This window comes from Opisthocomus hoazin, chromosome 14 (assembly GCF_030867145.1).
Source record: "Opisthocomus hoazin isolate bOpiHoa1 chromosome 14, bOpiHoa1.hap1, whole genome shotgun sequence".
NCBI classification, from domain to species: Eukaryota; Metazoa; Chordata; class Aves; order Opisthocomiformes; family Opisthocomidae; genus Opisthocomus; species Opisthocomus hoazin.
In genome coordinates this window covers 23,737,846-23,764,035 of record NC_134427.1, presented here as the reverse complement: position 1 = coordinate 23,764,035, position 26,190 = coordinate 23,737,846, and the positions used below count along the sequence as shown (strand labels likewise).

The window sequence follows — 26,190 nt, the reverse complement described above, 5'->3', positions numbered from 1 at the left end:
CCTGGCAGCGAGGACAGCCGCCTGCCGCGGGCACCGCGATGCCGCTGGCCGGCGAGCAGGCTCGGGGTGAGTACCCGCCGGCACGCCGGGCGAGGGACCCCCTTCCGCCGGAGCCCTGAGCCCGGCACGGTGCCGGGCTGGCACGCTGTGAGGGCTGGCAGCCGGTCGCAGCGCCAGGAGCCGTAGTGGAGGGGGCTGAGCGTGGTGGGCAGCACAGGGATGGGGAGCGGGTCGTTAGCCCCTCGCGTTAATCTGGTGATGCGGATTGAGGCAGGAACAAGCCAGTTCCCCCAGTTCACCAGGCAGTGGCTGTTTGTGGCAATTGTCCTCCCTTCCCGGCACCGTGCGTCACCGGCCGCGTCCGTACCCAGCAGCACGGCCCCAGCATGAGCTCGGAGCCTGCCTCGGTGTCCCCGCAGCCGGGCAGGAGGATGGGGACAGCAGAGCCATCAGCCCCTGGCTGCCCAGGCACCGAGACGGGAAGGCGGTGCCCGGAGAGATGCTCGTGGGTCGGCCGGACGCCCCTGCCCCGGGTGTGGGGGTCTGCCCTGAGCACACCGCACGTGTCTGCGGGGTCCCCGCTCCAGCACCCTTTGCCATCCCTCGCAGCTTGCTGGCTGCACCCGTGGCTCTCATCGGCCGCATCCTGCCCAGCAGCGGGAGCGGAGCTCTCTTTGCGAGTCCAGCGTGTGGCTGCGTCCTTGTCCGGCACACGGAGAGGCTCCCTGGCTCTGGCCGGCGTTCCCCCTCCCCACGGCCGGCGGCCTCCCGGGTGGTCCCGGCCGTCAGGGCTGCCGCGGCCGCCTGCGATGGGCTGCCTGTGTGGGACCGACCCCCTGCCCGCGCCGGGAGCCCCGCCAAGGTGGAGCCCCTCCCCGAAGGCTGTGGGGTGCAGCCAGCCTCGTGGGGGGCTGCGGGGCCGGCTCTTGGCTTCTTCAGGCAGCTCCGCAGCCCCCAGCGAACCCTGGGGCCGATGGCGTTGGCAAAGGGCTGCCCAGGTCGGGGCTGGAGGTGGTGTCTGGCCGTAGGAAAGCGTGCTGGCAGCGGGAAGGAGCCGCGTTTGCTCCTGAAAATCCTCCGGAGCTGCCTGCAGCGTCTGGTCTGGGGGCGGCCGATCCGTCTCGTACGGCACGCGCGACCCACGCGTCGGCTCGCCGGGTTTGCCCGCGCCCAAGCAGCTCGTCCGCGCGTGCGGGGCGTTGTGGCCGCGCCAGGCTTGCCACCCGGCATCCTCGCCCTCCGCCGCCTCGCGGGCAGCCGGGCAGCATCTCGGACACGGCAGCTCTGCTCGCGGGGGCAGGCACAGCCTTCCCGACGCGCGCAGATCGCTGCCGGAGCGGCGGGGCCGTGCGCCGGGGACTGTTTGCGGGAGCTGGCGCGCAGGCGGGAGCTGCCAGACCGTTTCCTGAAGCGGCAGAAAAAGGCTGGTGGGGATTCTCTGCTGCGGCGAGCGGAGCGGGCAGCAGGAGCGCGAAGCGGGGCTGATGCGCAGCTGAACCGGCAGCGCAGGCCTCGGGACGAGGGCCGTCGGAGGTGGCAGCTGGCACCGGTGCCTCCGCTGCCGCAGCGCGTGCCGGCTCCGCGTGGCCGTGCGGCTCGGTGGCTCCACAGTCCCTCTTCTCATTCTTTGCTGATGACACCAAACTGGGAGGAGTGGTGGATACACCGGCAGGCTGTGCTGCCATCCAGCGAGACCTGGCCAGGCTGGAGAGCTGGGCAGAGAGGAACCTGATGAGGTTCAACAAGGCCAAGGGCAGGGTCCTGCACCTGGGGAGGAACAACCCCAGGCACCAGGACAGGCTGCGGCGGACCTGCTGGAGAGCAGCTCTGCAGAGAGGGACCTGGGTGTCCTGGTGGATGACAGGGTGACCATGAGCCAGCAGCGTGCCCTGGGTGCCAAGAAGGCCAATGGGATCCTGGGGTGCATGAGGAGTGTGGGCAGCAGGGCGAGGGAGGTTCTCCTCCTCCTCTACTCTGCCTTGGGGAGGCCCCAACTGCAGTGCTGTGTCCAGTGCTGGGCTCCCCAGTTCAAGAAAGATGAGGAGCTACTGGAGAGACCCCAGCGGAGGGCTGCAAGGATGAGGAGGTGACTGGAGCATCTGTCCTAGGAGGAGAGGCTGAGGGAGCTGGGCTTGTTCAGCCTGGAGAAGAGAAGGCTGCGAGGGGACCTTAGAAATGCCTCTAAATATCTGCAGGGTGCGGGTCAGGACGATGGGGCCAGACTCTTTCCAGTGGTGCCCAGCAACAGGACAAGGGGCAACGGGCACAAACTGAAGCAGAGGAAGCTCCAGCTGAACCCAAGGAAGAACTTCTTCCCTCTGAGGGTGACGGAGCCCTGGCCCAGGCTGCCCAGGGAGGCTGTGGAGTCTCCTTCTCTGGAGATATTCCAGCCCTGCCTGGCCACGGTGCTGTGCAGCCTGCTCTGGGTGACCCTGCTTGGGCAGGGGGTTGGGCTGGGTGACCCACAGAGGTCCCTGCCAACCCCTGCCATGCTGGGATTCTGTGATTCTCCCGGTTTGGCCGGGACAGGCTGCGGACGCCTGCACTGCGTGCGTGGGAAGGGCTCGTTTGATGCCTGCGTGCAGAGCCCGAGCGCTCCCGGTGCGGGGGGCTCAGCTGGAGGGAGCGGCAAAGAGGCTGGGGGGAACTGGGGTGGCCACAGCTGCCCGCTGGCCTCGGGTCCCCGCTCACCCGCAGCGCGGGCGCAGCGAGAGGTGAGGGCAGGGTGCAGGGTGCCAAGCCTGCCCCGCGCCATCACCCTGCTCCCCCGGAGTCCTCCTGCCCCGGGGAAGGGCCGTGGTTCGGGGAAGCCCCCAGCCAGACCCAGGAGCTGCGGGCAGGCGGCGAGGGGCCGGCTGGTGGGTTGTGCCAGGCTGCGGTGCCCATCAGCCTGCGCCAAGGTGAGCTGCCCGTCCGTGCTTCGGCGAGGGTCTCCTGAAGCCGTTCCCCGAGCCCCCCGGAGCGTGCCGCCGGCGTGGGGAGCGCCGTGGGGCCGTCCGCTCCCCACAGGCAGGCAACGGCTGGGGTCCGGAGCACAGCCCTCCGCCCGGCTGCCTGACCCCCGTGAGTTACGGGCGAGGGGAGGCTGGCACAGCGACGGGGTACCATCTCCTCTCCAGAGCCCCGCCGGCGGTGCCCCTCGTTGCGGCTCCCGGGACCTGCCGGAGGGATGCCGGCCGTCTCCGTCTCCATGGCTCCGGCGTCCGCGCGGGGACGTGTAGCTATATCTTTAAGAAGGGCCTGGGCTGGGGTGGGAGAAGCGTTTCCATCCAGCCTTTCTCCCAGCAAACCTGGATCGAGTTAGCGCGAGCAAGCGAGCGAGCAGCGGAGTTGGCGCCGTGGCCATTCCCCCGCTCCCGGCCCGGGCAGCCGCCAGCTCGCCCCGGGAGCGGCCATGGGGGCTCGGAGCCGCTGGTGGGGCCTGGGGCAGCCTTCGTCCCCGCTGGCCTCCGTCCCTGCAAGGAGAGGAAGAGGAGGAGGCAGAGCTGGGTACGTAGAAGTTTTATCCTCCTCCCCAACCTCGCTGCCCTGCTCTGGGGAGGGGGCTGGCAGCGTCGCAGGACGAGGGCATGGCGCATGGTGGGTGTGCGGCACGGGGTCTCCGAAGGTGGGTGCTGACAGCGGGCAGACCCAGGGCCCCCAGCTGCCGGCTCGGCTCCTCCTGGCTCCCACCCGCGCACGGGGATGGGGACGGCAGGGCACCTCGCAGGGATGGGGACCAGGACGGCCAGGAACCTCGCAGGGATGGGGACAGCGACGGCGGGGCACCTCGCAGGGATGGGGACCAGGACGGCCGGGAACCTCGCAGGGATGGGGTCCAGGACAGTGGGGCACCTCGCAGGGATGGGGACAGGGATGGCCGGGCACCTCACAAGGATGGGGACCAGGACGGCCGGGCACCTCGCAGGGATGGGGACCAGGACGGCCAGGAACCTTGCAGGGATGGGGACAGGGATGGCGGGGCACCTCGCAGGGATGGGGACCAGGACGGCCGGGCACCTCGCAGGGATGGGGTCCAGGACGGCCAGGCACCTTGCAGGGATGGGGACAGGGATGGCGGGGCACCTCGCAGGGATGGGGACCGGAACGGCCGGGCACCTCGCAGGGATGGGGACCAGGACAGTGGGGCACCTCGCAGGGATGGGGACGGGGACGGCCGGGCACCTCGCAGGGATGGGGACCGGGACGGCAGGGCACCTCGCAGGGATGGGGACGGGGACGGCCGGGCACCTCGCAGGGATGGGGACGAGGACAGTGGGGCACCTCGCAGGGATGGGGTCCAGGACAGTGGGGTACCTCGCAGGGATGGGGACGAGGACAGTGGGGCACCTCGCAGGGATGGGGTCCAGGACAGTGGGGTACCTCGCAGGGATGGGGACAGGGATGGCGGGGCACCTCGCAGGGCTGGGGACAGCGATGGTGGGGCACCTCGCCGCCTGCCATGCGAGGGCTTGGAGGGATGGGGATGCACCAACAGCGACAGCGGTCAGAGCCCCGTGGGGGGGTGCAGGACATGTCCCCCCTCTTCCTCCCCACCGGCTCGGGAGCACCCCCGGGGACCCCGTCGGGAGGACGGTGCCCAGTGTGCCCCTGCGCTGCTGCCCACAGGCAGAGGTGCTGGGTGATGTGGTGGCTGCAGGGGGAGATGCCGGTGCCGCGCCTCGCACCCCGCGTCTCCCGCCATGGGCTGACGAGTGACACAAACCGGTGACGGCGTCGTGGCACGTGGTGGCAGCCGGGTCGGTGCTGGCTCCCTGGCACAGCCGTGCTGGGGTGCGTTCGGGTCTCGCGAGCCAGAGGAAGCGCTGGGTGGTGGGGGGTGCGGGTCGTTGGGGTGATCAGGGCTGGGGTCCCCGTGTCCCCGGGCCCGATCTCTGCGTGGGCAGCAGAGGCTTTGCAGCTTGTCGCGTGCTGGTGGCCCGGTGGCCATCAGAGGACCCCCCTGCTGCTGAGCCCACTGTGCGTTTCCCGCGAGCAGCAGCGGGGGCTCAGAGTGGTGGTCCTGAGCCTGGAGAGGAGCCTGGCCGTGGCATGGGCACCGTGCCGCTGAGCTCTGGGGCTTGGGCATGCGGGGCTGGCACGCTGGTGCAGCGTCACCGGGGTCCCCGGGCCGGGGCAGCTCGGCGGGGCAGGGGTCACCGGCAGCGGGGCGAGCGAGGGGCTGCCAGGTGCGGGGCGGAGCGGCCAGGATCCCACTCCCCCGGCCCTATCCTGGCCCCCAGCCGCTCTTCTCCACTGAGCTCATCTGCTGGTTATGGACTGGAGCATCTCTCCTAGGAGGAGAGGCTGAGGGAGCTGGGCTTGTTCAGCCTGGAGAAGAGAAGGCTGAGAGGGGACCTTAGAAATGCATCTAAATATCTGCAGGGTGGGGGTCAGGAGGACGGGGCCAGACTCTTTCCAGTGGTGCCCAGCGACAGGACAAGGGGCAACGGGCACAAACTGAAGCAGAGGAAGCTCCAGCTGAACACGGGGAAGAACTTCTTCCCTCTGAGGGTGACGGAGCCCTGGCCCAGGCTGCCCAGGGAGGCTGTGGAGTCTCCTTCTCTGGAGATATTCCAGCCCCGCCTGGCCGCGGTGCTGTGCAGCCTGCTCTGGGTGACCCTGCTTGGGCAGGGGGCTGGGCTGGGTGACCACAGAGGTCCCTTCCAACCCCGACCATGCTGGGATTCTGGGATTCTGATTCTAACACGGTCTCTCAGCCAGAAAGCTATCGGCTCATCCACTCAGCGAGCGTTCTCAGCTTCTGGAGAGCGGCTGCTCGCTCTGCCAGGAGAGGGGTGACCTTGGCGACGCGGGCTGAGCTGCTCCCCGAGCTCGGGGCCGGATGGAGCCGCCGGCACGGGCGTTCACCCAGCCTTCACCGGCAGCACCGGGCTGCGCTTGGCTGCTTGCTCGCTCCAGCCCTTGCGGGCCCCATCGGGGTGCACCCCGGTGCTGCGGGTGGGAAGGGACCAGCCGGGAGCGCGTGGTCGGGCAGGCGCAGGCGAGCTGCACGCACCCACGGTGCTCGGAGGAGGACGCGGGGTCTGGGGCTTCACCGCGGGAGGTGACGCGTAGCTCCGAGTGGTGAGGAGCTCGCTCGGCTCCCCGTGACAGGGCGCGGAGAGACAGCCGTGCTGCCGCGTCGCGGAGCCCGCAGCCCGCCGTGGGCCTGCCGGCAGCCTGGCTCGGCACCGCGTGCCTTCGCTGCGCTGGGGGACGCAGAGAAAAGATTTTCTTGGTGGCGTTTGTGCGAACCACCCCAAGCTCGCCTCCGTCCTTCATCTTCCCGGGGAGATGCGGAGGTCGGGGCGAGGTGGGCTCCTGCCGCGGCCGCACCGTGGGCCGTCCCCGCGAGCCGAGGCGCTGCCGCAGCCCGGCCCCGGTGTGGGGGCACGGCGCGGGGCTGGGGGTGCCGGTGCGGGGGCCCCGCACCGCTGCGGCTGTCACACCCACCTGCTCCCACATCAGTCACACGAACCGCTCCTCGCGCCAAGTACTGATCCAATTTGAAGCTGTTTCCATAACAACCTCCCAGCGCTTTCTGGTCCTTTCTGTCGCTGCAGGGATGCGGAGCTGCGGGTGCCAGGGATGCTCCGGCCGGGGACGGAGCGGCTGGGCTGGAGGCCGGGGCACGTTTCCCCCGGCCTGAGAGCGGTTTTTTCCCCTTCAGAGGGACATGAGGCGGTTTGCGCTGGGGGGAGCAGGAGCCCAAGGGCAAGAGGTGACCCAGGCGTGCAGCCCTCTCGCGGGGGGTCCCCGGGCACAGCTCGGCCTTGTGCCGATGTGGCACTGCCCGGGATGCTCAGTGCCAGAGATGGGGCTGCTGGAGGTGCTGTGGCCAGGGTCCCCCCCCCAGAGACCCCATCACCCACAGGCCTGGCCCTCGCAGTGTCCCATGGCTCTCACACAGGGTTTCCCCGCGGGGCGCCGGCCCCAAGAGCCCACCCCACGCCCTCCCATCTCCCACTGCACCGCTCGAGCTGCTCTCAGCTCTGTCTTCCTGCCCTTCTACCACCACCCATCCCACACTCGGCCTCCCACCCCGCGGGGGCTGTCCCGGGTCTCCCACCCAGCCCCAGCCCCAGCACCCCCCCGGGGAGACGCCCAGCCCCAGGACCCCCACCCAGCCCCATCACCCCGGGGGTTGTCCAGCCCCAGGACCCTCATCCAGCCCCGTCACCCCCCGGGGGGCTGCCCAGCCCCGCACCCCCCACCCAGCCCTGTTACCGCGGGGGGCTGCCCAGTTCTGCACCCCCCCCAGCCCCATCACCCCCCGGGGGCTGCCCAGCCCCAGGACCCACCCCCAGCCCCCTCCCCCCAGCCCCCTCACCCTCTGAGGGGGCTGTCCAGCCCTGCACCCCCCTCCAGCCCCGTCACCCCTGGGGGCTGCCCAGCCTCATCACCCCCCCCCCCAGCCCCGTCACCCCACGCCCCCCACCCAGCCCTGTCACCCGGGGGCTGCCCAGCCCCAGGACCCCCACCCAGCCCCGTCACCCCGCACCCCCCCCAGCCCCATCACCCTCCCGCCCTGGGGGGTGACCAGCCCCGCACCCCTCCCCAGCCCCATCACCCGGGATCTGCCCAGCCCCGCACCCCCCCAGCCCGTGCCCCCGCAGCCCCGCACCCCCCCAGCCCCGCACCCCCCCACTCCGCACCCCCCAGCCCCGCACCCCCCCAGCCCCGCGCCCCCGCCGCCCCCCGCAGCAGCCGCCATTGGGCGCTCGCTCGGCGGCCCCGGCGCGGCGGCGGGCGGGCTCCGAGGGGGCGGCGGGGCCGGCGGCCCGTGCGGGGCGGTGCGGGGCGGGGAGAGGAGGGGGCCGCCGGCCCGGCCCGGCGCGGTGCGGAGCGGTGCGGGGCGATGCGGCCCGGCGCGGCGCGGCCCGGCCCGGCCCGGCGGCTCCCCCCGGCGCGGCGCGGCGGGCCCGGCGGCGGGGCGGGCGCGGGGCCGGCGGGGAGCGGCGCGGGGGCGGCGGCGCGGTGACCGGCGGGGCCGGGCCGGCGGCGGAGGATGGGCAACGCGCAGCGGAAGGGGCAGCGCCGGGGCAGGATGCGCTCAGCAACAGGTACCGGGGACGGGACGGGCGGCACCGGGCCCCCTCCCCGCCGCCCCCCGCACGGAGCCGGCCGCAGCACCGGGGAGGGGTCGGGGGGGGGGGGTGGCTGGATCTCGGTAACCCCCCCGCTGCCCGGCCCCGCGGGTCGGCTGGAGGACACCGGAGAGGTCACCTCCGGCTGGGGCTCGGCCGCGCTGGCAGGGGCGGCGGGGGATGGGGCTGCGGGGGGGCCGCCGGGGTGCGGGCAGGTGCGGAGGCACGGCCCGGGCAGCGGGGAGCCGGGTCCAAATGCGGGGAGCCAGCCCTGGGCAGTGGGGAGCCGGCCCCCCAGCAACGGGGAGCCAGCCCAGGCAGTGGGTATGCAGCCCCCAGGCAGTGGGGATGCAGCCCCCCAGCAACGGGGAGCCAGCCCCGGGCAGTGGGGAGCCAGCTCCAAACATGGGGAGCCTGCTCCTGCTGTGGGGAGCCATCCCTGGGCAGCAGGGATCCAGCCCCCCAGCAGTGGGAGCCAGCCCTGGCAGTGGGGACCCAGCCCCCGGGCAGTGGGGATCCAGCCTCCCAGCAGTGGGGAACCAGGTCCTGGGTAGTGGGGATTCAGCTCCCCAGGCAGTGGGACCCAGCCCCCCAGCAGTGGGGATCCAGCCCCCCAGGCAGCAGGGAGCCAGCCCTGCCAGTGGGGATCGAGCCCCCTGGGCAGTAGGAAGCCAGCCCCCCAGCAGTGGGGATCCAGCCCCCCAGCAGTGGGGATCCAGCCCCCGGGCAGCGGGGATCCAGCCCCCCAGGCAGCAGGGATCCAGCCCTGGCAGTAGGGTTTGAGCCCCCCAGCAGCAGGGATCCAGCCCCCCAGCAATGGGGATCCAGCCCCCCAGCAGTGGGGATCCAGGTCCTGGGTAGTGGGGATTCAGCTCCCCAGGCAGTGGGACCCAGCCCCCCAGCAGTGGGGATCCAGCCCCCCAGGCAGCAGGGAGCCAGCCCTGCCAGTGGGGATCGAGCCCCCTGGGCAGTAGGAAGCCAGCCCCCCAGCAGTGGGGATCCAGCCCCCCAGCAGTGGGGATCCAGCCCCCGGGCAGCGGGGATCCAGCCCCCCAGGCAGCAGGGATCCAGCCCTGGCAGTAGGGTTTGAGCCCCCCAGCAGCAGGGATCCAGCCCCCCAGCAATGGGGATCCAGCCCCCCAGCAGTGGCGAGGCCTTGCGCTTGCTGGCCCTGGCGCTGGGTCCTGCCCAGGCGGGGGACCGGTGCCTGCCCAGCCCCCCACTCCCCCAGCCCCCTTCTCCCAGCGGTGGCAAGGGGAGTGGGTGTCTGTGGGGGCCCCGCCGGCTGCCTAAGGCAGGCACGGAGCTCTGCAAATGTGCGGGGAGCATTCTGGGGGGAGCCGGGCGAGCGGAGGGCTGGCTCTGAAAAGCTGGGTCGAAGAAGCAGGCAGGACCTGTCCGGTCACTCCGCTGTCCCCTCCGGGCTGGCCCAGGCAGTTCGGCAAACCCTTCCAGACAGCCGGGATGCCGGCTCTCCACCCTGTCCCGGCCCAGCTCCTGGAAATGCCGGAAGACGCGGGGTGCTGGGGTCTGCGCCCCGTCCCAGGTCTGTCTCCCCGCGTGCCCCCGAGCGCAGCGTGCCGGGCTCTGCTGGCCCCGCTCCCGTGCCCGCTGCCGCTCGCCTGGTCGCTGGCTCCAGAGCCGGGACGCGGCAGTGTGGGCAGCGGCAGGGAGCTGCCAGCCCCAGGAGAGACCTCGGGAAAATTGCTTAGAAGCTGCAAGAAAATGGGGGGTGATTGTCACAGCCCAAGTGACTGTCACAGCTTAATAATTAGCGGGCAGAGGGGGTGGGAGCACAGCCTGTCTCTGCCTAATTTGGCAGCCACTGTTGTAGCGATCGTTGCGAAGGACTGAAACGGGGCAAAAGAGCTTCAGGTTGCGCGAGGGATGAGGAGGGACTCTGGTCTGGCAGGTCCTGAGGGATGAAGGATGCCGTGCCGGTCGGTACCCGGCGCGTCGCCCTCGGCGCCCGTCTCACAGGACACGGGCGGGCTGCTGGGCACAGGGGGCTGCGGGGTGCTGGCCTCTCCGAGCCGCGCCGGACAGTCGCGAGGGTGGGAGCGGGACGGGAGCTCATGGCACTCCTGCACCATCGAAGGGATTCCTGGAGCCGCAAATCGCCCTGCGCGCTGCCGGGGAGGGCCCAAGGCGCGGCGCGAGGCCAGCTCTGCGCCCGAGCTGGCTGCTGTCTGTCCTGGGGCGCGGGGCACATCTCCCTGCCAGCCGGGAGGTCTCCGGCAGACCTTCCTCCCGGCGCCCGGCCTCGCCGCGGAGCCGGCAGAGCCGTGCCCAGCTGCTGGGAGCGGGGAGGAGGGGGATGTGGCACCGGGCAGCTCGAAACTCATCTTGGGTGCGCGGCTGGGGCAACTGCTTGGATGTTCCCAGGCCGTTAAGGCTTGCGGCTGCTGGGACCTCCATGGCTTGGGCGTTCTGGAGGAGCTACACGCAGGCTTCCTGCGGAGAGGCGGCATCGGGTCCGGGCTGGAGCTCATCTGCCGAGGGGAGGGAGCTGGAGCTCGACAAGAAGCAGCCCTGCGGTGGGTCTGGGTCGCTGGCAGGGACCCGCGGTGCCGGGAGGAGCCTCGGCTCGTCTCAGGCAGGATCGTTCTTCTGCCCCGTGCACAGGGCAGCACATGGAGGGGTCTTCACGCTGGCATCGTTAGAATCTGGCCTTCCTCGTGCCCAGACGGCCTGGGCAAGGCTGCGTGAACGCGGGGCGTGCGAGCCGTGGCTCTGCCCGCTTGGCCGATACGCGTCCTTGATGCTCCTCCAAGGCTGGTGGGGCTGGCGTCCCCCTGCACCCCTCCCTCGCGCGCCGGGAGAGCCGAGCAGGCTGTTCCCGAGCCCGGGCTGCTCGCTTGCGAGCGCGGCGGTGTTGGAGGGGCTCGTCGGAGAAGGCAGTGTGCCGGTAGGCTGCTGGAACCGGTGTGATGAGTTCGCAGGTCGCTGTGCCCAGTGGTGTGGGGGGGCTGGGGGGCAGCTGGGCCGGGGTCCCAGAGGAAGCACGGGCCCTTGGGGCAGGGCTCCGTGTCCCCTGGTCTGTCGGAGCCGCCGGCGAGCGCTGCCGGGGTTGCCGGGGGAAGGTGAGCTCTGCCGGTATCTGCCGCCCGCTGCCCGCCCCAGCGTTTGGCTCTGCGACGTCGCTGGGTGCCCAGCACGGGGCTGGGCGCTCCCCGCGCTGCCCCAGAGCCGGGGCTGGGGGCTGCGCTCCCGGCTCTGCTGCGGTCCCGGCTCCTGGGGGCCTCCGCTCTCCGGGCTCGGCGTTCCGAACCCCCGGGGCGCCGGGAAAGCGGTCCCCGAGGGGCCTCTGCTCGTGGCGTTTGGAAGGAGCCAAAGCAAGAGGAAGCTCTGGGGGCTCTTGCAGCTCCCAGGGCAAAGTCGGGTGAATTCAGAAAGGCCCCCCCCTTTTTTTTTAGCTCAGAGGTGTTGGGAGGCTGGGGGGCAGAGGCAGCTCGACGCAGCCCGGCGGCAGCGGCCGGCTCCGGGGTGCCGCGTTCCCTCCGGCTGGGACCCGCGAGAGCAGCCGTGCCCTGCTGCGGGGGTGAGCCGGCGCGCGCTGGCGTCCGCCCGCGTCACCCACGGCTTTCGGGCGGTGCCGGCGGCCGCTCCAGCCATGGCTGGGGGGTGTTTTGGCTTCAGGACTCTGCTCGTGGTGGGGAGAGCCCAGCCTGGTCCTTGCCACGGCCCCCGGGACCCCGTCCCTTCTCCGGGCACCGCAGCAGGGACGAGCCCCTCCGCCTCTCTGCCTGTGCGGGACCCCCGGCGGGGTGTGTGGACAGAGGACGGGGCTGCGCGGAGCCGCGGCCCCTCCGCCATCGCTCCCCGGGGCCGGTGGCGGGGAAGGAAGCGGGCCCGGGGCCGGGACAATGGGCTGCGGCGCTGACTCAAACCGCCGGATCCTGGCCGCTTCCTCTCCCCCCGGCTGGGGCGAAGGAGGAGAACGCCGGCTTCTCTCGCCTGGCTGGGAAGCGAGGGCTCCGGGGCGGCGGGAGCGAGCCGCCTCGCGCCGGCAGCCATGGCCAAGGCGGAGGGGCTGCTGGCAGCCTGGCAGCGGGCAGGTGAGGCTGGCGGCGCGGGCGGCGGCGGGCGGCGGGCAGCCTCCTCCGAGCGGAGCGGGCGGCGAGGCCGGCGGCGGTGGCGGGGTCCCCAGCTCGGTGTGACCTGCTGGGCGCGGGGACGCTGCTGCTCTCGTCTCTGGAGGCCGTGGCCGCGGGGTCGGTGCGGTGCTGCCCGGCGCTGCGGGTCTCGCCCTGCCTTTCCCCGCCTGCCCTCGGCTGTGCCGTGTCCCTGTCCCTGCTGGTCCTTGCTGCCGCTCCCTGGCCCGCCGGGGTGTCCATGTGCTCTGACGGAGCAGGAGAAGCTGTTGCCTGCTCTGGGTGACCCTGCTTGGGCAGGGGTTGGGCTGGGTGACCCACAGAGGGCCCTGCCAACCCCCACCATTCGGGGATTCTGTGAAGCACAGAGACCCCCTCCCGCGCATCCCGCCAGCCGCTGCTGGGGGGCTGAGCCCCACTGGGACGGATCCTGCACGGGCCGTTCTCGCTTGCTGCTGGCGGCGGGCGCGGGGGAGCGTGGCTCAGCCCGCGTCGCCCCTCGCTGCTGCTCCTGCTGCGGCCGATTCCGCCCCTCGGGCCCCTGTGTCCCGGGCCTGGCCGCGGTCCCCTCGCAGGCCACTTCCTCGCATTGTCCGGGCCCCGCGGAGTGTAAAACCAGCCGGGCACAGGGGAAAGGCCACTTTCCTGGCGGCATCCCTGCGCAGCGAGGGGCCGCGGCCCCCGGCACGGGCAGCCCGCGCGCCCGGGGAGCTGCGAGCGCTGCCCCGGGCGTCCACGGGCTGCCCACCCGGGGAGAGCCAGCCCTGGCTGCCCGGTGCAGGGTGCCCTCGGCCGCGGTGCCCGGGGTGCCGGGGGCTGGCGGGATGCCGTGCCAGCTCTGCCGAGGCTCTCGGGGAAGGCTCGCGCCCGTTTCGTGGCTGGGAAGCGCCCGAGAGCGAGGGCTGTGATACGGGGGGAAGCCAGGCTGCTGGGGAGCCGCGGTGGGGTGGGAGAGGGGTCCGAGGGCGCTGATGGCTGCCGCAGGGAGCGGGGTCCGGCGGCGCGGGGTGGTGGAGGGAGGGTGGTGAGAGCACCCGCGCCGAGCCCAGAGCAGCCCCGCCAGCTCCGGGGCCGCTGCTCCGTGCTCGGGAGCAGTGGCTCTCGGCCCCTTGGCAGCGAGCGGCGTGAGTTCATCCTGGCCGGCTGCGGTGCGGGGCCAGGCCCCGCTGCGAGCGCGGCCGCGGGCGGTTCCCGTCCCTGCCGCACGGGCGGATGGCGCGTGGGGCTCCTCCTGTGCCGCGGTCGCCGGCCAAGTCCTCCCTGCAGCTCACACACCTCCCCGGCCTGCCAGAACCCCCTGGCAGGGTCCCGGCTCGCGTTGCTGGAGCCAGCCGTACCTGACGTGGCTTCGCACCGGTGTCCCCGTGTGCCGCCCGGCCCGGCCGGCCCTGAGGGCAGGCACCGAGCCAGTGGTGCCGCAGCTCCGGGGACTTTGGCCAGCGTCAGCGGTTCCCCTGTCACCCGTCGAACACCACGGCAGGGCACCCCACCGCAGGAGGCTTCCCCGGCCTGTCGGGGGGGGTCACGGCTGACGCCATCCGTGGGGAGCACACGCGTCTCCTCCGCGCCTGCCCAACTCAAGGCGTGAGGTGAAGGTGACGGATCGCTTGGGATCCGGCTGGAGGAGGAGGGCTTTTGTCTGTTTTACCGGATCCCGTCACAGGGCCAGGCAGGCAGAGTGCCCTAGTGCACCGTTAACTCTGAGCCCTACTGATGGGCAGGGACGTGACTGACTGTTTTGCTGCTGGTGGTCTTAACAGAAACCTCGCACGTAACCCAGCCTGCTCCCCACGAGCTGAGTGACCCTCGCAGCTGCCAGACCCGCCCCCCCTGCCAGCAGCTTCCGCAGTGCCGCGATCTCCTGTCCGCACTTGCGGCAGAGCGGGCAGGTCCGCGTGCCGGCGGGGCCGCTGGCCCGGCGACCAGGGTCCGGCAGGGGGTGAGCTTGGGACAGGAGGTCCTTTCCGTGGCCGCTGCCAGCTCCCGCTGTTTGCTCTTCGCTCTTCCTCCCCGCTCATCGCAGAGCAGCGTGCGCCTTGGCTCCGTACCGCAGGGATGTCATCGAGCCGCACGCGCCGGCAGCCGGCAGTCGCGGTGCCGGCAGCAGGCCGCGGCGCTTGCTCGAAGCCGGCAGCATATGTCACCGGCACTGTGGCGCATCGGCTCCTGCCGACGGGGTTCGCGTTGCTGTCGGGATCAGTCGCAGCCTCCAAGTTCGCCGTCCCCATCCTCCGGCGCACAGGGACCGGTGGCGGCGGCTGGCTTGCCGCTGTGCCGATACCCGTTGCCATGGCTGCTCCGCTGCTGGTGCATCGCCTGCTGCTGCCGTTACATCACTCCCGTGGCACCTCCGCGGCGGCGGCGAGGGGCTGAGCGGCACCGGCCGCAGTGCCAGCGCTGCCCTCCGGCTCGGGGCCAGCCGCCGGAGGAAAAGTTTGGTGGCGGGCGCGAGCGAGCGGCGGCGTCCCGCGGGAGCTGTGGCCCGCGTCGCGCCGGCTCCCGATGGCTCTCTCCAATATCTCCCTCTGGATTCGGGGCGCCTGGGCAGTAGGTAAAGCGGGGTGCTGGCGCGGGGTGGGGGTGACACGCGGCCGTGCTCGCGGAGGGCGTGCTCCCGCGCTCTGCGGCTGAGGGTCCTGCAGGGACGCTTTTCTTCCAGGGCAGAGGGAAGCCCACCTCCCCTTGGAGCGAACGCCCGTGGGTGTCAGCCCCGGTGCTTGCACACCCACCGTGGCCGCGGCGTCCCGAGCCGGAACACTCGCTCGCGCTCCACGAGACTCCACGAGCCGTTTCGGGGGCAGCGGCACCCGCTGCGGGCTCGCACCCCTGCCTGGGGTGGGCGGGGGGGACCGACCCAGCGGGATGCTGCCACGGCCCTGCTCCCCGCTGCTGGTCCTGCTTCTGGCGCGAGGGGCAGAGCCCGCTGCCGCCAGCCTGCGGCTCCGGGAGGGGATGGGTGCCCTGGGAGATGGGGACATGCGGGGAGCCGGTCGTTAACACCGCTGCCCGTGCCTGCACCCGTCTGCGGGCAGAGCTGGGGCCACTGCCTGCTCCCCTCCCGCAGGGGTGAGGGGACGGTCGCCTGCGGGGAGCCAGGGCTGGCTGCGTGTCGGGGGACCCCCTGCCGCCCGCCGTGCCTCAGTTTCCCCCCAGCAGCGAGGCTGGCCCAGCTCATGTCACGGCTGCCGGGGCTGCGTGACCCCAGCCGGCTCTGCTCTCCCGGGACATTCGCTGCGGGGTGGGGGTCACCTCGGAGGCACCCCGGGTTCTGAGCCTGTCGCGATAAGCCTGGCGGGAGGGTCACTGCCACGGGCAGCAGGCTGTGCTCCGGCTGCGCCATTCCCACCCGCCCCGTGTCGTCCCGCCATGCGCCCCGGCTCAGCTGGGGCACCCCCAGCCCCACGGCTGTGGGTCGCAGCCGCCACTCGCACAGACATCCCAAAGCTGCTCCCTGTGCCACACTGAGAGCCGCCGCGTGGCCCGGGCCGTGAGCGGCTGCCGGGGCTGGGCTCAGAAAACCCTCTTGAGCACCTGCACCAGCCGAGCCGTCGGCCCCGCGGGCGGGCGTTTGGGGTGCCCGGGGGCTGCTGGGCTTGCCCACCCTTTCCCACCCCTTCTCCCCCTCCGCTGCTGCTTCTGCTGGGAAGATGAAGCCAGCCCCACCGGCCCCTCGGCAGTGCCCGCGCCGTTGCCGTTGCCGGCTCGGGACGGCCCCGACTCTCTCACGTCCCCAGATGAGCGCGGGTCTGCCAAGGGTGCGAAGGCAGGGATCCCCCCGGCCGCCCCGCGCTGCCCTTTCCCCCTTTGTCCCCTGCCAGCCGGCCGTGCTGCCCGTGCTTCCCTGCCTGTGGCTGGCACGGGCGGGCAGGGACCTGGGACAGGGTGATGGGGCAGGATGATGGAGCAGGGTCCTGGGGTGGGGTGCTGCGGCGGGGTGATGGGGCAGGGTTGCTGGGGTGGGATGATGGAGCAGGGTGCTGGGGCAGGGTGCTGTGGCAAGGTGATGGGGTGGGGTGCTGGGGTGGGGTCCTGAGGTGGTGTGATGGAGCAGGGTGATGAAGCAGAGCCCTGGGGCAGGATGCTGGGGCAGGGTGATGGGGTAGCGTGGTGGGGCGGTGTGGTGGGGCGGGGTGCTGGGCCCCCCACCCCCGCTGCCTGGACACGCTTCCGCCTCTCCCCAGGGCGGCCCCGGCTTGGGCGCTGCGGTTTGCCCACGTGGTTGGGGCCCGGGGGGGTGCCCGGGGGTGCCCCGGCAGCGGCCGAGGCCGCGGAGGTAAGCTGCGTGCTGCGGCTCCGGGGAGGGCGGCGGGGGGCTCTGCAGCGGGGGTGTCCCCGAGTCTCGGGGGGACATCCCGGAGCTGCTGCGGAGGGGGGTGGGGGTGGCTGCTGGCAGAAGGCGAGGAGCGTCGGCACCCGCCGAGGCCGAAGGCTGGGTCTGTGCGAGCCGCGGTGTGGGGTCCGCCCATGGGGTGCACTCAGAAATGGGGGGGTGGCAGTGGAACCCCCACCTCGCCAGAGAGAGTGGGCTGGGGGCTGGGGTCTGCAGAGGTGAGCGGGTGGTCCCTGGCCCCCGTGCCCCCGGCTCCCTTCCTGCAGCCCTGCGGGTCAGGTTTGGGGGGAGATGCCCCAACCCTGCGCCGTGCCCAGCCGCGCTCCCAGCTCCCATCCCTGGGGACGGCTGGGCAGCCAGGGCGGGCCAGGGCGCGGGGCTCCTTCCGCCGGGACCCCCGGCCCCTCCGGCAGGCACCAGGCTCGGGGGGCTGCGTCCAGCCGTGGCGGAGCAAGCGTCATTGCCGGCTGCATGGCACCGCGCTCCGGGACAGGGCTCTGCAGCCGGGCGAAGCCGCAGTGGGGTTTGCACACACACACACACACACACACACGCCCTGACACCTCTCGGTTGGTATGGAAACGAGTCAAATTATTTAAAGGAGGGGGAGAAAAAAGAAAAAAAAAGGGGAAAAAAAAGCCTGGTGTTAAGGCACGTCGTTATGGTAACACAAATTATAAAAGTAACTAGGCTAGGGACGTGGCACCTTGCTTTGGGGTGCTGGGCGTCGCGCAGGCTCTGCCGCCGGGGCGGGGGGAGCGCGGGCAGCGCGGCCCCCAGGGGCAGCCGGGGCGGGCGATGCTTGGGGGGCTGCGCCGGGGCACGGCTGAGCCGACTCTGCGGAGCAGGGGGACGTGGCTTGGGGTACCGGGGAGCCCGACCCCGCTGTGGGGCTCGCTCTTCGCCCAGGCCAGCGGGATCGCTGGCACGAAGCAGGGTGCCGCAGGCAGAGGCGGCTGCGTCCCTGCGATGGGCGCAGAGGGAAGCGTTTGTCACGATGTTGACCGATGGGGACGGGGATGGGGGCATGCAGCCCGGCGCCATCGGAAGGCCCCAGCCCCCGGCACCACGTGCTCGCCACTCTTCCTGCGAAGCGTGGGTCGACCCGGGGACGTGCATCCCCCCGGCTCGGCGACGGAGCGGAGCTGAGCCGAGCGGGAGCGTCGCAGCTGGCGGTCGGGGCAAGGGGACGCCGGGCCCCCGTCCCGGGGTGGCACCCGGCAGGCAGCGGCTCTCCCTTGGCTCCGGCGCAGCACCGCGCTTGGGAGGAAACCCGCATCCGCTCGGGGCCGGCGCTGCTCGTGGGGGCTGCAGGGCTCCCGTGGCAAAGCCTGACGGCCAGGGCACCGCTCAGCTCCCTGCCAGCCCAGATCCTCCTCCCGGGGGCTTTTCCGCCCGCGTGGGTGCTTTAGGGGGTCTGGCCCATCCCCGCAGAGGTTTCCTGCCCCGCAGACCTCTGCGGGGTGTCGTTAACCGGGCGGGCTGAAGCCAACGTGGCGAAAGGCGCTGCGTCCCCCTCGCTCCCTCTTTTTCGGTTGCCACTTCTGCTCTGCCGCAGCCTGGAGGTTGCTTCACCGAGCGCGGGGCGTTTCCTGCGCCCGGGGCAGTCACCCGGGGCAACGGGGCTGCTTCCTTCCCCAGAGCCACCCTGCTCCCGTCCTGGCCCGTGCCGGCAGGCGGTGGGGACGGCGTCCTGCCCCGCAGCAGCAGCAGGGTCGGTGGGGGGTGTCTGGTGGCTTTGCCGGGGTGGGACACAGCCACGTCCCCATCGCCGCGTTCCTGGAGAGACGTGGGACGGGATGAGCGCACCGTGCCGGCGCGGCGTCGGCCGGCAGCTCGCCGGGAAGCCGCCCGCCCGCCGCCATCTCACTGCGCTCCCTCCTGCTCACAGCCACCTCTAACCTGGACCTGGAGAGCAAGAAAGCCGCCCACGCCAAGCTGTCATGGCAGCAGCCGGTGAACGTCTTCCTGGCAGCCGGGCGCCCGCCGGGCATGGAGCAGCTGCACCAGGAGGCCCAGCTCAACCTCCAGAGCTTGCTGCAAGGTAGCGGGGCCAGAGGGGCCGGCGGCGGGGGACTGGGGTGGGTGCTGCCTGGGCGCGCGCCCGCCATGCCAACGGCGAGGTCGTCTCCCACGCTGAGCGGCTGCTCGGACCTCGCCAGGCCGTGGAAGTTGGGTCCCCGGGGGGTCCCCGCCTCCAGCAGCCCCTCTCCGTCTCTGCTCCCGGGCAGCAAAGCAGCTGGGGCAGAGGAGCTGCCAGCCCCAGCACGGCTCTGCCCGCGAGGGCCCTGCAGCCCCGGTGATGAGCTGTCGGCCCCTGGTTTTGTTTCCTCCCAGTTTCGTCACCAAGCCGTCACGCGGCCTCGGCTCGGCTGCTTCACGGGCGTCGATGAGATCCGCAGCCCAGCCTGCCGCCGGCTTGTAATCTCATTAACTCAACCCGAGCAGCCCTGCTTTCCGCCAGGCCACAGCCACCGGCATTAATTAGCTCAACAATCACAGGATGAGGAGACACTGAGTTCCCTCCGGGCTGTCCCCACGGGGCTCTGCTCCCCCGCGGGACCCCCGGCGTCCCCAGGCAGGGGTCCCAAGGCAGCAGCGGGACGGGCTTCCGGGGCCCCGGCACTGCTGCAACTGCCTCCAGCCCTGGCATTCCTCATTGGGGTCTCCCTTCCGCACCCCTGAGCTGCCCGTGCTGCGCAGGGATGGCAAGCCAGCCTGGGGACAGCCAGCTTGGGGACAGCCAGCCATGGACAGGCAGCTTGGGGACAGTCAGCCGGGTCAGCCAGCCGGGGACAGCCAGGTCAAGGACAGCCAGCCTGGGGACAGCCAGCTTGGGGACAGCCAGCCATGGACAGGCAGCTTGGGGACAGTCAGCCGTGACAGCCAGCCGGGGACAGCCAGGTCAAGGACAGCCAGCCTGGGGACAGCCAGCCGGGACAGCCACACATGCCCTCGTGTGCTCCCACCCCGGGAGCGAAGCTTGCACCCCCGGCCGGCGGCTGGGGCAGGGTCCCAGGCGCTGTTTCTCTTGCAGAGGAGTATGAGGAGCAGTACGCCGAGAGCAGGGTCACCGGTCAGACCTTCCGCGCCGCCGGTCACCCGCCCCCCGACACCCCCCCCGAGCCGTCGCCCCGACCCCCGCCGGCCAAGCGCCTCGAGTTCGTGCTTATGGTGAGTGCCGGGGCGGCGGGGCAGGGCGGCACAGCCCCGGCATCGCCCGGAGGAGAGGGGCTGTGCCCGGCGGGCGCCGTTGCGTTCCACCCCGGTCCCTTTGGTGGTTCACATGCCTTTCTCCCTGCAGCCCCCAAGCCGGCGAGCGACCGAAGAGGAGACCCCCAGCACGCCCGGACTCGGCGCTCGGCCACCCGACGCCTCGCTGAGCCTCCCCACCAGCCCGGAGAAGCAGCCAGGCTGGGCCAGGGCCTTCCCGCTGCCCACCGTGGAGGAGCAGCAGCGGCACCAGTCCCGCTCCCTCCAGACCAGCGTCGTCCCCATCAATGTCTCGGGTAGGGCAGCGGCCCCGCAGCGCGGCAGGGGGAGAGGTGCGAGGGCAGCCGGGCGAAGACGCGCTCCGGCGTCCGGCTGCGGCAGGGTGAGGGTTGGGGGGGGCCGGGGCTGCATGCTGGTGTCCCCAGGGCCAGGCGGGCACCAGGGCGGAGCAGGGGACAGCAGGGCCACGCCGGCATCCGTCATTCCCAGCCATCCCTCCCGCCATCCGCAGCTTTGTGCGTCTGATATCCACGGCCACGCCGCCATCCGGTCTCTTGTTTCGGCCGTGCCGCCTGGCCAGCCGGTTCTGTTGCCAGCGGGGCTCTCGCCGCGGTCCCTGCGGCCAGCCTGTCTCACCCGTCTGTCCGTCCGTTCTCTCGGGCTGTGGCTCCCAGCAGCACGGCCCTGCCTGCTCCTCGTAGACACGGGTGCCACGCTCTGCCCCATGCCGGGGCCGGTGCCGGCAGCCGAGCCGGGTGTGCCTTCGGAAGGCCACAGACGCCATCCTGCCCGTGCCCTCCGTGGCGGAGGGACATGCCGGGGCCGCGCCAGTTCCCCTCCCTGCCGTGCTGTTCCGCGTGTCCATGGCCCCGGTGCGGCTCAGCACCACTGGCCCCATGAGTGACGCAGCGCAGACCGCAGCCCGTGGCGCAGCGCGGGGCCCGTCCCCGCGGCTTTCCGTGCATCCCACCGCCATCCGCGGCGTCTCCGTCTGCGCGCCGGCCGGCAGCGCCCGCCATGCCTCCATCCCCGCCGGCTCGCCCCGCATGCCTCACCGCCCTCCTGCCATCCCACGCTCCTGCCCGCCGTCGCCATCGCAGACCGGGGACACCCCGGGGACACGCGGCGATGGAGGGGGCCGAGCCCCCGCCCCGGCAGCCCCTCCCGGCACCGCCGCGTACCGCCTGTTTGTTTTGGCTACAGGGCAGCACTTTGCTAGGCACGCAAGTGCTCGTCACTCCCTGTTTAACACAGAGACCGCGATGAACCCCAAGTCCACCCTGCGGCGTAGACGGACCGTTATCGGATTCCCTAACCTGTCCCTGCGAGACCAAGGTGACGGCAAGAACCGCGCAGCCACTTCCGTGCCCTGGCAGCACCTGGGCAGGGCTGGCACCCGCCGGAGCTGCCCCGACGGTCGGCAGAGCCGCCCCGGGGCTGGCAGGCGGCCTGGGCATGGACAGGCTCCCCAGGGTTGCCCTGGCCTTGGGGAGGTGACAGCCACCGTGCTGGACCTGCTCCCTCCCACGGCACCGAGGTGCTGGGTACGCTGGTGATGCCAGGCTGGCCGTGGGGCTGGCACGGCATTGGGGACTGCCCCTTCACCCCACCTCGGGGTCCTTACAGGAAGGGAAGGCCACCAGAATTTCTCCTAGTTGCTCAGCCGCAGCCCCAGCAGCTCCTGCCCCGTGCCCACCGTCCCTGGCCATGGGCAGACCTCATGCGCAGGGTGCCGAGGCTGTGGGGCACGCTCCCCACCGGGGCCTGTGTCAGCGTGCCAAGGGTGCTCCTGCAGCCGAGGGTGCTCCCACATCCGAGGATGGTCCTGCAGCCGAGGGTGGTCCTGCAGCCGAGGGTGCTCCCGCAGCCGAGGGTGCTCCCGCAGCCGAGGGTGTCTGCCGCACTCCTGGCACAGCCGCAGGCCGGCGTTGGACCCCGTGGGGACAGCAGCTGTCCCAGCTCGGAGGCCTTGGGGTGCCATCCCCTGTGGAAGGGGCAGGGAAGCAGAGCCGGCCCCGTTGCGGCGGCGGGGAGCGGCGGGAGGAGAAGCCGTGGCACCAGTCGCGCCGGGGGCAGTTGGCGCTGGGCAGGAGGAAGGCTTCTCCCCACGGCAGTGGCCAGACCTCCCAGAGGTCATCACGGCTCCTTCCCTGGAGGTCAGCCCCCGACCCGCGGCAGCCTGGAGCATCCCGGGCTGCTGGGTGTGCTCTGCGCGGCGTCCCCAGGTCCTTCCCCACCCGGGCTGTTCCGGGGTGCGGTGGCACGGTGAGCCGTGGTGTCCGGGCAGCGATGCCTCGCCCTGCTCTTCCTGGTCCCCGTCTGCCTCCCCGCCACGGGACAGCGCTTGGGTCGCCATGGGGCCAATGTCCCCGTAGACGGAGACTCCTGCCGTGGCCGCTAAGCTGTCCGTGGCACGTCCCAGCCAGCAGATCCCCGGTGTGAGGGTTGGCGCAGCCCAGGGACGGTCCCCAGCTGGGTGATGGCCACGCCAGTGCAGGGGGTCTGGTGAGAGGGTGTCGACCCGTCCCCTCCCGTCCACCCCGGCATGATTCGTGGCTGGGCAGAGAAGCAGCCCCAGGGACCGGCCGTGGGGTGGGAGCGGCTGTGGCCCCACGGCACTGGGGCAGGACCGTGGCACCGGCCCCGCGGCGCAGAGCGTCACGGGACAGTGCTCACCGGGCTGTGTCTCTCCTCGCAGGCAGCGCCAACGGCCCCACGTTCAACACGCGCGCACCCATCACCGAGTCCTTCTCCTGCAGCTTCGTGCCCGAGGCGGCGAGCGGGGGGAAGGCGCCCCAGGAGATCGGCCCCCGCCAGCCCCTCTCTGCCCCGCTGAGGAAGACCTTCAGCGACCTCGGGGCCCGCCGCTGCCAGCCGCCCGCCGCCATGGACACCGTGGCCACCGCCTGCGCCGGCACCTGCAACGGGCCGCAGGGCACCCCCGTCCCCCCGCCCTGGGGGGCCCTGGGCTTCGGCAGCCCTCCCAGCCCCGCCGCCGGGCAGGGCACGGGGCCCAGCTGCGCCTCGCCGGGCAGCTCCAGCCCATTGCCCAGCCCGGGCTCGCCCACCGCCACCTCCTTCTTCATCGCCGCGGAGGAGCACGTGGGCAGCAACGGGCCCGGCTCCTTCTCCGGCACGGTGCCCGAGTCCCCCCCCATCTCCGGGGGTGGCCAGAGGTGCGAGGGCCGAGAAGCCAAGGCGAACTTCTTGCCGGGAAGCCACGAGGAGCCGGAGCCGGCGGCAGAGCCGGCGCGGCTGGAGGTGGAACGGGCAGGGTGCCGGTTCCGCGAGCGGTCGCTGTCGGTGCCCACCGACTCGGGCTCCCTCTGCTCCGTGGACATCGCCTACGCCGAGACGCGGCGCGGCAGCGCCAACTACGCCCTGGGCTACCCCAGCGCCAGCTCCGAGGGCAGCACCAGCACCGACAACGTCTCGCTGGGGCTGGAGCCGGAGGGCCAGCGGCGCCGGCGCTCCAAGAGCATCTCCCTCAAGAAGGCGAAGAAGAAGCCCTCGCCGCCCACGCGCAGCGTCTCGCTCATTAAAGAGGGGCAGGACACGGACGCGGTGCCCGGCTCGGCGCTGCCCAGGGATCAGCGGCCCAAGAGCCTGTGCATCCCCCCGCAGCCCCCGGGCCACCGGCTGGTGCACGCCGACCCTCGGGGGAGCGCGGGGAGGGAGCCCGACGGCACGGCCGCCCCCCACCCCTGGCACCTCGCGGACTGGAAGGCCGGCGATCCCTACCGGTCCCTCTCCGGCTCCAGCACGGCCACAGGGACCACGGCCATCGAGTGCGCCAAGGCACGGGGCAGCTCCGAGTCCCTCACGTCCCCCTCCATCTCCAGGGCCACGACGCCCTCCCAGCTCTCCACCGAGGCGGACCTGAAGACGTCCTCCCCAGGCAGGCCGGCGGGGCTGATGTCCCCATCCAGTGGGTACTCCAGCCAGTCGGAGACCCCCACCCCCACCGTCCCCACCTCCGCCATCCTTGGGCACTCCCCACACCAGGTGCGGGTGAGGCCTCTGGTCCCCGAGAGAAAGTCCTCGCTGCCCCCCACATCCCCCATGGAGAGGAGCCCCAAGTCCAGGCTGTCCTTCGACCTGCCGCTCACGCCGCCCGCCCACCTCGACCTCTCGGGGCTGAAGATCTCCCTGCGGGGGAAGACGAAGGTCAGCCGGCACCACTCCGACTCCACCTTCGGCACCAAGCTGGCCCAGAAGACCAGCCCCATCGCGCCCATCATGCCGGTGGTCACGCAGTCCGACCTGCGCTCCGTCCGCCTCCGCTCCGTCAGCCGCTCGGAGCCGGAGGACAGCGCCGACAGCCCGGAGCACGCCGAGGAGCCGGCACGGGGTCCCTGCCCGGGGCCGGAGCGGAAGGTGAAGCCGCCCGTGGCGGAGAAGCCGCCGTTGGCCAAGCGGCCCCCGAGCATCCTGCCCAAGCCCCCAGCTCTGCGGGAGGAGGGTCCCCGGTCCCCCACGTCCCCGCCGGGCGCTGCCGCCAAGGAGAAGGGGCTGCCGCAGGACGGCTTCGTGGTGCTGCGGAAAGGGGAGCTGCGGAGGGGGCCGGGGGAGCCCCGGCGGCTCTCGCAGGGCAGCCTGGAGGACGAGCCACGGCCGGAGCGGAGCGGGGCCGGCGAGGGGGAGCGGAGGAAGGCCAAGGTGCCGCCGCCGGTGCCCAAAAAACCCAGCGTGCTCTACCTGCCGCTCGCCCCGGCCCCGGCGCAGCTGGGAGCCGGCGTGGGGGACCAGGCGCCCACCCCCAGCCCCATCATCACGCTGGACGCCGACCCCGCCTGCAGCAGCCCCGACACAGAGGACCCGCCGTCCCCCGAGGCCCCAGGCGCAGCAGAAGCTGGCGACCCTGCCTCGGAGCAAGGTGAGGGTCTCCCCACTGCTATGGTGGGTTTCACCCCAGGGTCAGGGGGTCCCCCCCGTGCCGGCACAGGGCTGCTCACCGCTGCCTTCTCCTCCTCCCCGCCCGCAGGCAGCTCGGCGGAGGCTGGCACGGAGGAGAAGAGCTTCGCCAGCGAGAAGACGGCCGAGTCCATTGCGGAGGAGGACGACGAGGTGTTCATGACGTCCCGCACCACGGAGGATCTCTTCACCGTGATCCACAGGTAGGGCTGGTGCGTGGCGCTGGGTGGGCGCAGCCGCCGCGCCTCCGGCGTCCTGCCACGGGCGCGGGGCCGGCCGTAGGGTCCCCCCTGCCACCACACCTGGAATTTTCCACGCCGGGGCCGATGCTCACGCCTGGGGACAGCCCGGCTGCTGCTGCCTCAAGCGATCGGAGCTGAGCACCCCGAGTCTGCGGCCAGGCCGGGTCACCGGCTTGCGGGGGGGGTTCGCTGCTCCGTCAGCCGCGGGGCGGGTCGGACCTAGCTGCCAGGAGAGCGTTTGCCGTAGCTGGGTCCGTCACCCGCCATGCGCCAGGTGTCGTCTTGCCGCGGCGAGCCAGCGCGGCCGCAGCCGGGCAGGCATCGTGCCCTTGCCGCAGGACCTCGCCGCGTCCATCTCACCGCACGTCTCTCTGGTGCCTAGGTCGAAGAGGAAGGTCTTGGGGCGGAAGGAGCCTGCGGACACCTTTGGCAGCCGGCCCAACTCCCACTCACCCGTGAAGACGTCGGGCTCCCCGACCGGCGAGTCCCCGGCAGCGGCAGGCAGCGCCGGGCGCTCCTCCAGCAGGAACGAGGACTTCAAAGCCCTGCTCCAGAAGAAGAGCAGCAAAACCAGCCCCGGTACCCGGCCCTCTGCCGCTGAGCTGCTGAAGACCACGAACCCGCTGGCTCGGAGGGTGATAATGGAGTTTGCCCCCGAGCTCGAAGGTGCAAACAGCCCCAAGAGCCAGCCCTAACCGAGCGCGGTCCCTGCTGGCCGCGAAGGGCTGGAGGGGGCTGCGGAGCGGGCGTTGCTGCGGAAGGGCTGTCCCGGCTGCCCGGGCGAGTCCGTGTGTCCCGCCGGTGGTGTTCGTCTGCTTTTCTTCCTTCCTCGGAGAGCCGCCGGCCGAGAGCAGCGTTCGGAGCCCAAGCCCCCGCGTCTCTGCCGGAGCAGGGCCCTTTCCAGGAGGGAAGAGGCGGCACCGCGGCTGAGCCAGCTCCCGGCACCGGGGAGCGGCGCCGGACTGCGTCCCCCGGCGTCGCTCAGCGCCCGTGGCGAAGCTCGCTTGAAACTGTTTGGTCACTTCGGCATGTGGTACTTTAAATGGCTTTTCTAATGCGCAGTGGTGATGCTGTTTCATTCTCTGTCGCGTGACGCCGTGCCATGAGTTTCCCAGGCGAAGATCCCGGGTTTAGGCTCGGCGGGATGCACGAGGTGGACTTTGGGAAGACGTCAGGGGCCCGGCTGGAACTGAGGTGGTTTTTGAAGAGCCGCAAGCGGTTCCCCCTCGTCGTCCCGAGCGTCCTCCCCGCCGCACGGGGAACGGGCACCCCGCGTCCGCAGCCAGCGCCACGGCCTCGAGCCAAAACCCAGCCCCTCGATAGCCCCC

At 72.1% G+C, this 26,190-nt stretch overlaps 1 protein-coding gene across 6 annotated transcripts; it reads left to right on the top strand.

The window, feature by feature from the left end:
* NHSL2 (NHS like 2) lies at positions 1-25,923 on the top strand. Of its 6 annotated transcripts, none has more exons than XM_075435663.1 (8): positions 1-66; positions 18,385-18,537; positions 19,531-19,667; positions 19,798-20,002; positions 20,910-21,041; positions 22,405-24,582; positions 24,691-24,823; positions 25,245-25,923. In XM_075435663.1, the coding sequence occupies exons 1-8, from the start codon at positions 39-41 to the stop codon at positions 25,555-25,557; spliced, it is 3,279 nt and encodes a 1,092-aa protein (XP_075291778.1). In that variant the 5' UTR covers positions 1-38; the 3' UTR covers positions 25,558-25,923. The 6 variants fall into 6 exon arrangements, with proteins under 6 accessions (XP_075291778.1, XP_075291779.1, XP_075291775.1 ...); XM_075435664.1 differs by lacking the exon at positions 1-66 and adding an exon at positions 7,952-8,045 and having other exon boundaries at positions 20,961-21,041; XM_075435660.1 differs by lacking the exon at positions 1-66 and adding an exon at positions 7,952-8,045.
* The last annotated feature ends 267 nt before the right edge of the window (positions 25,924-26,190 follow it).

Excerpts from the sequence above, each read along its gene's own strand:
- NHSL2 (XM_075435660.1), top strand. The coding sequence starts at position 7,991 with ATGGGCAACGCGCAGCGGAAGGGGCAGCGCCGGGGCAGGATGCGCTCA. Across the intron at positions 18,538-19,530 it reads CCTCCAGAGCTTGCTGCAAG|AGGAGTATGAGGAGCAGTAC; the intron begins GTAGCGGGGCCA and ends TTTCTCTTGCAG. Across the intron at positions 24,583-24,690 it reads CGACCCTGCCTCGGAGCAAG|GCAGCTCGGCGGAGGCTGGC; the intron begins GTGAGGGTCTCC and ends CCCCGCCCGCAG.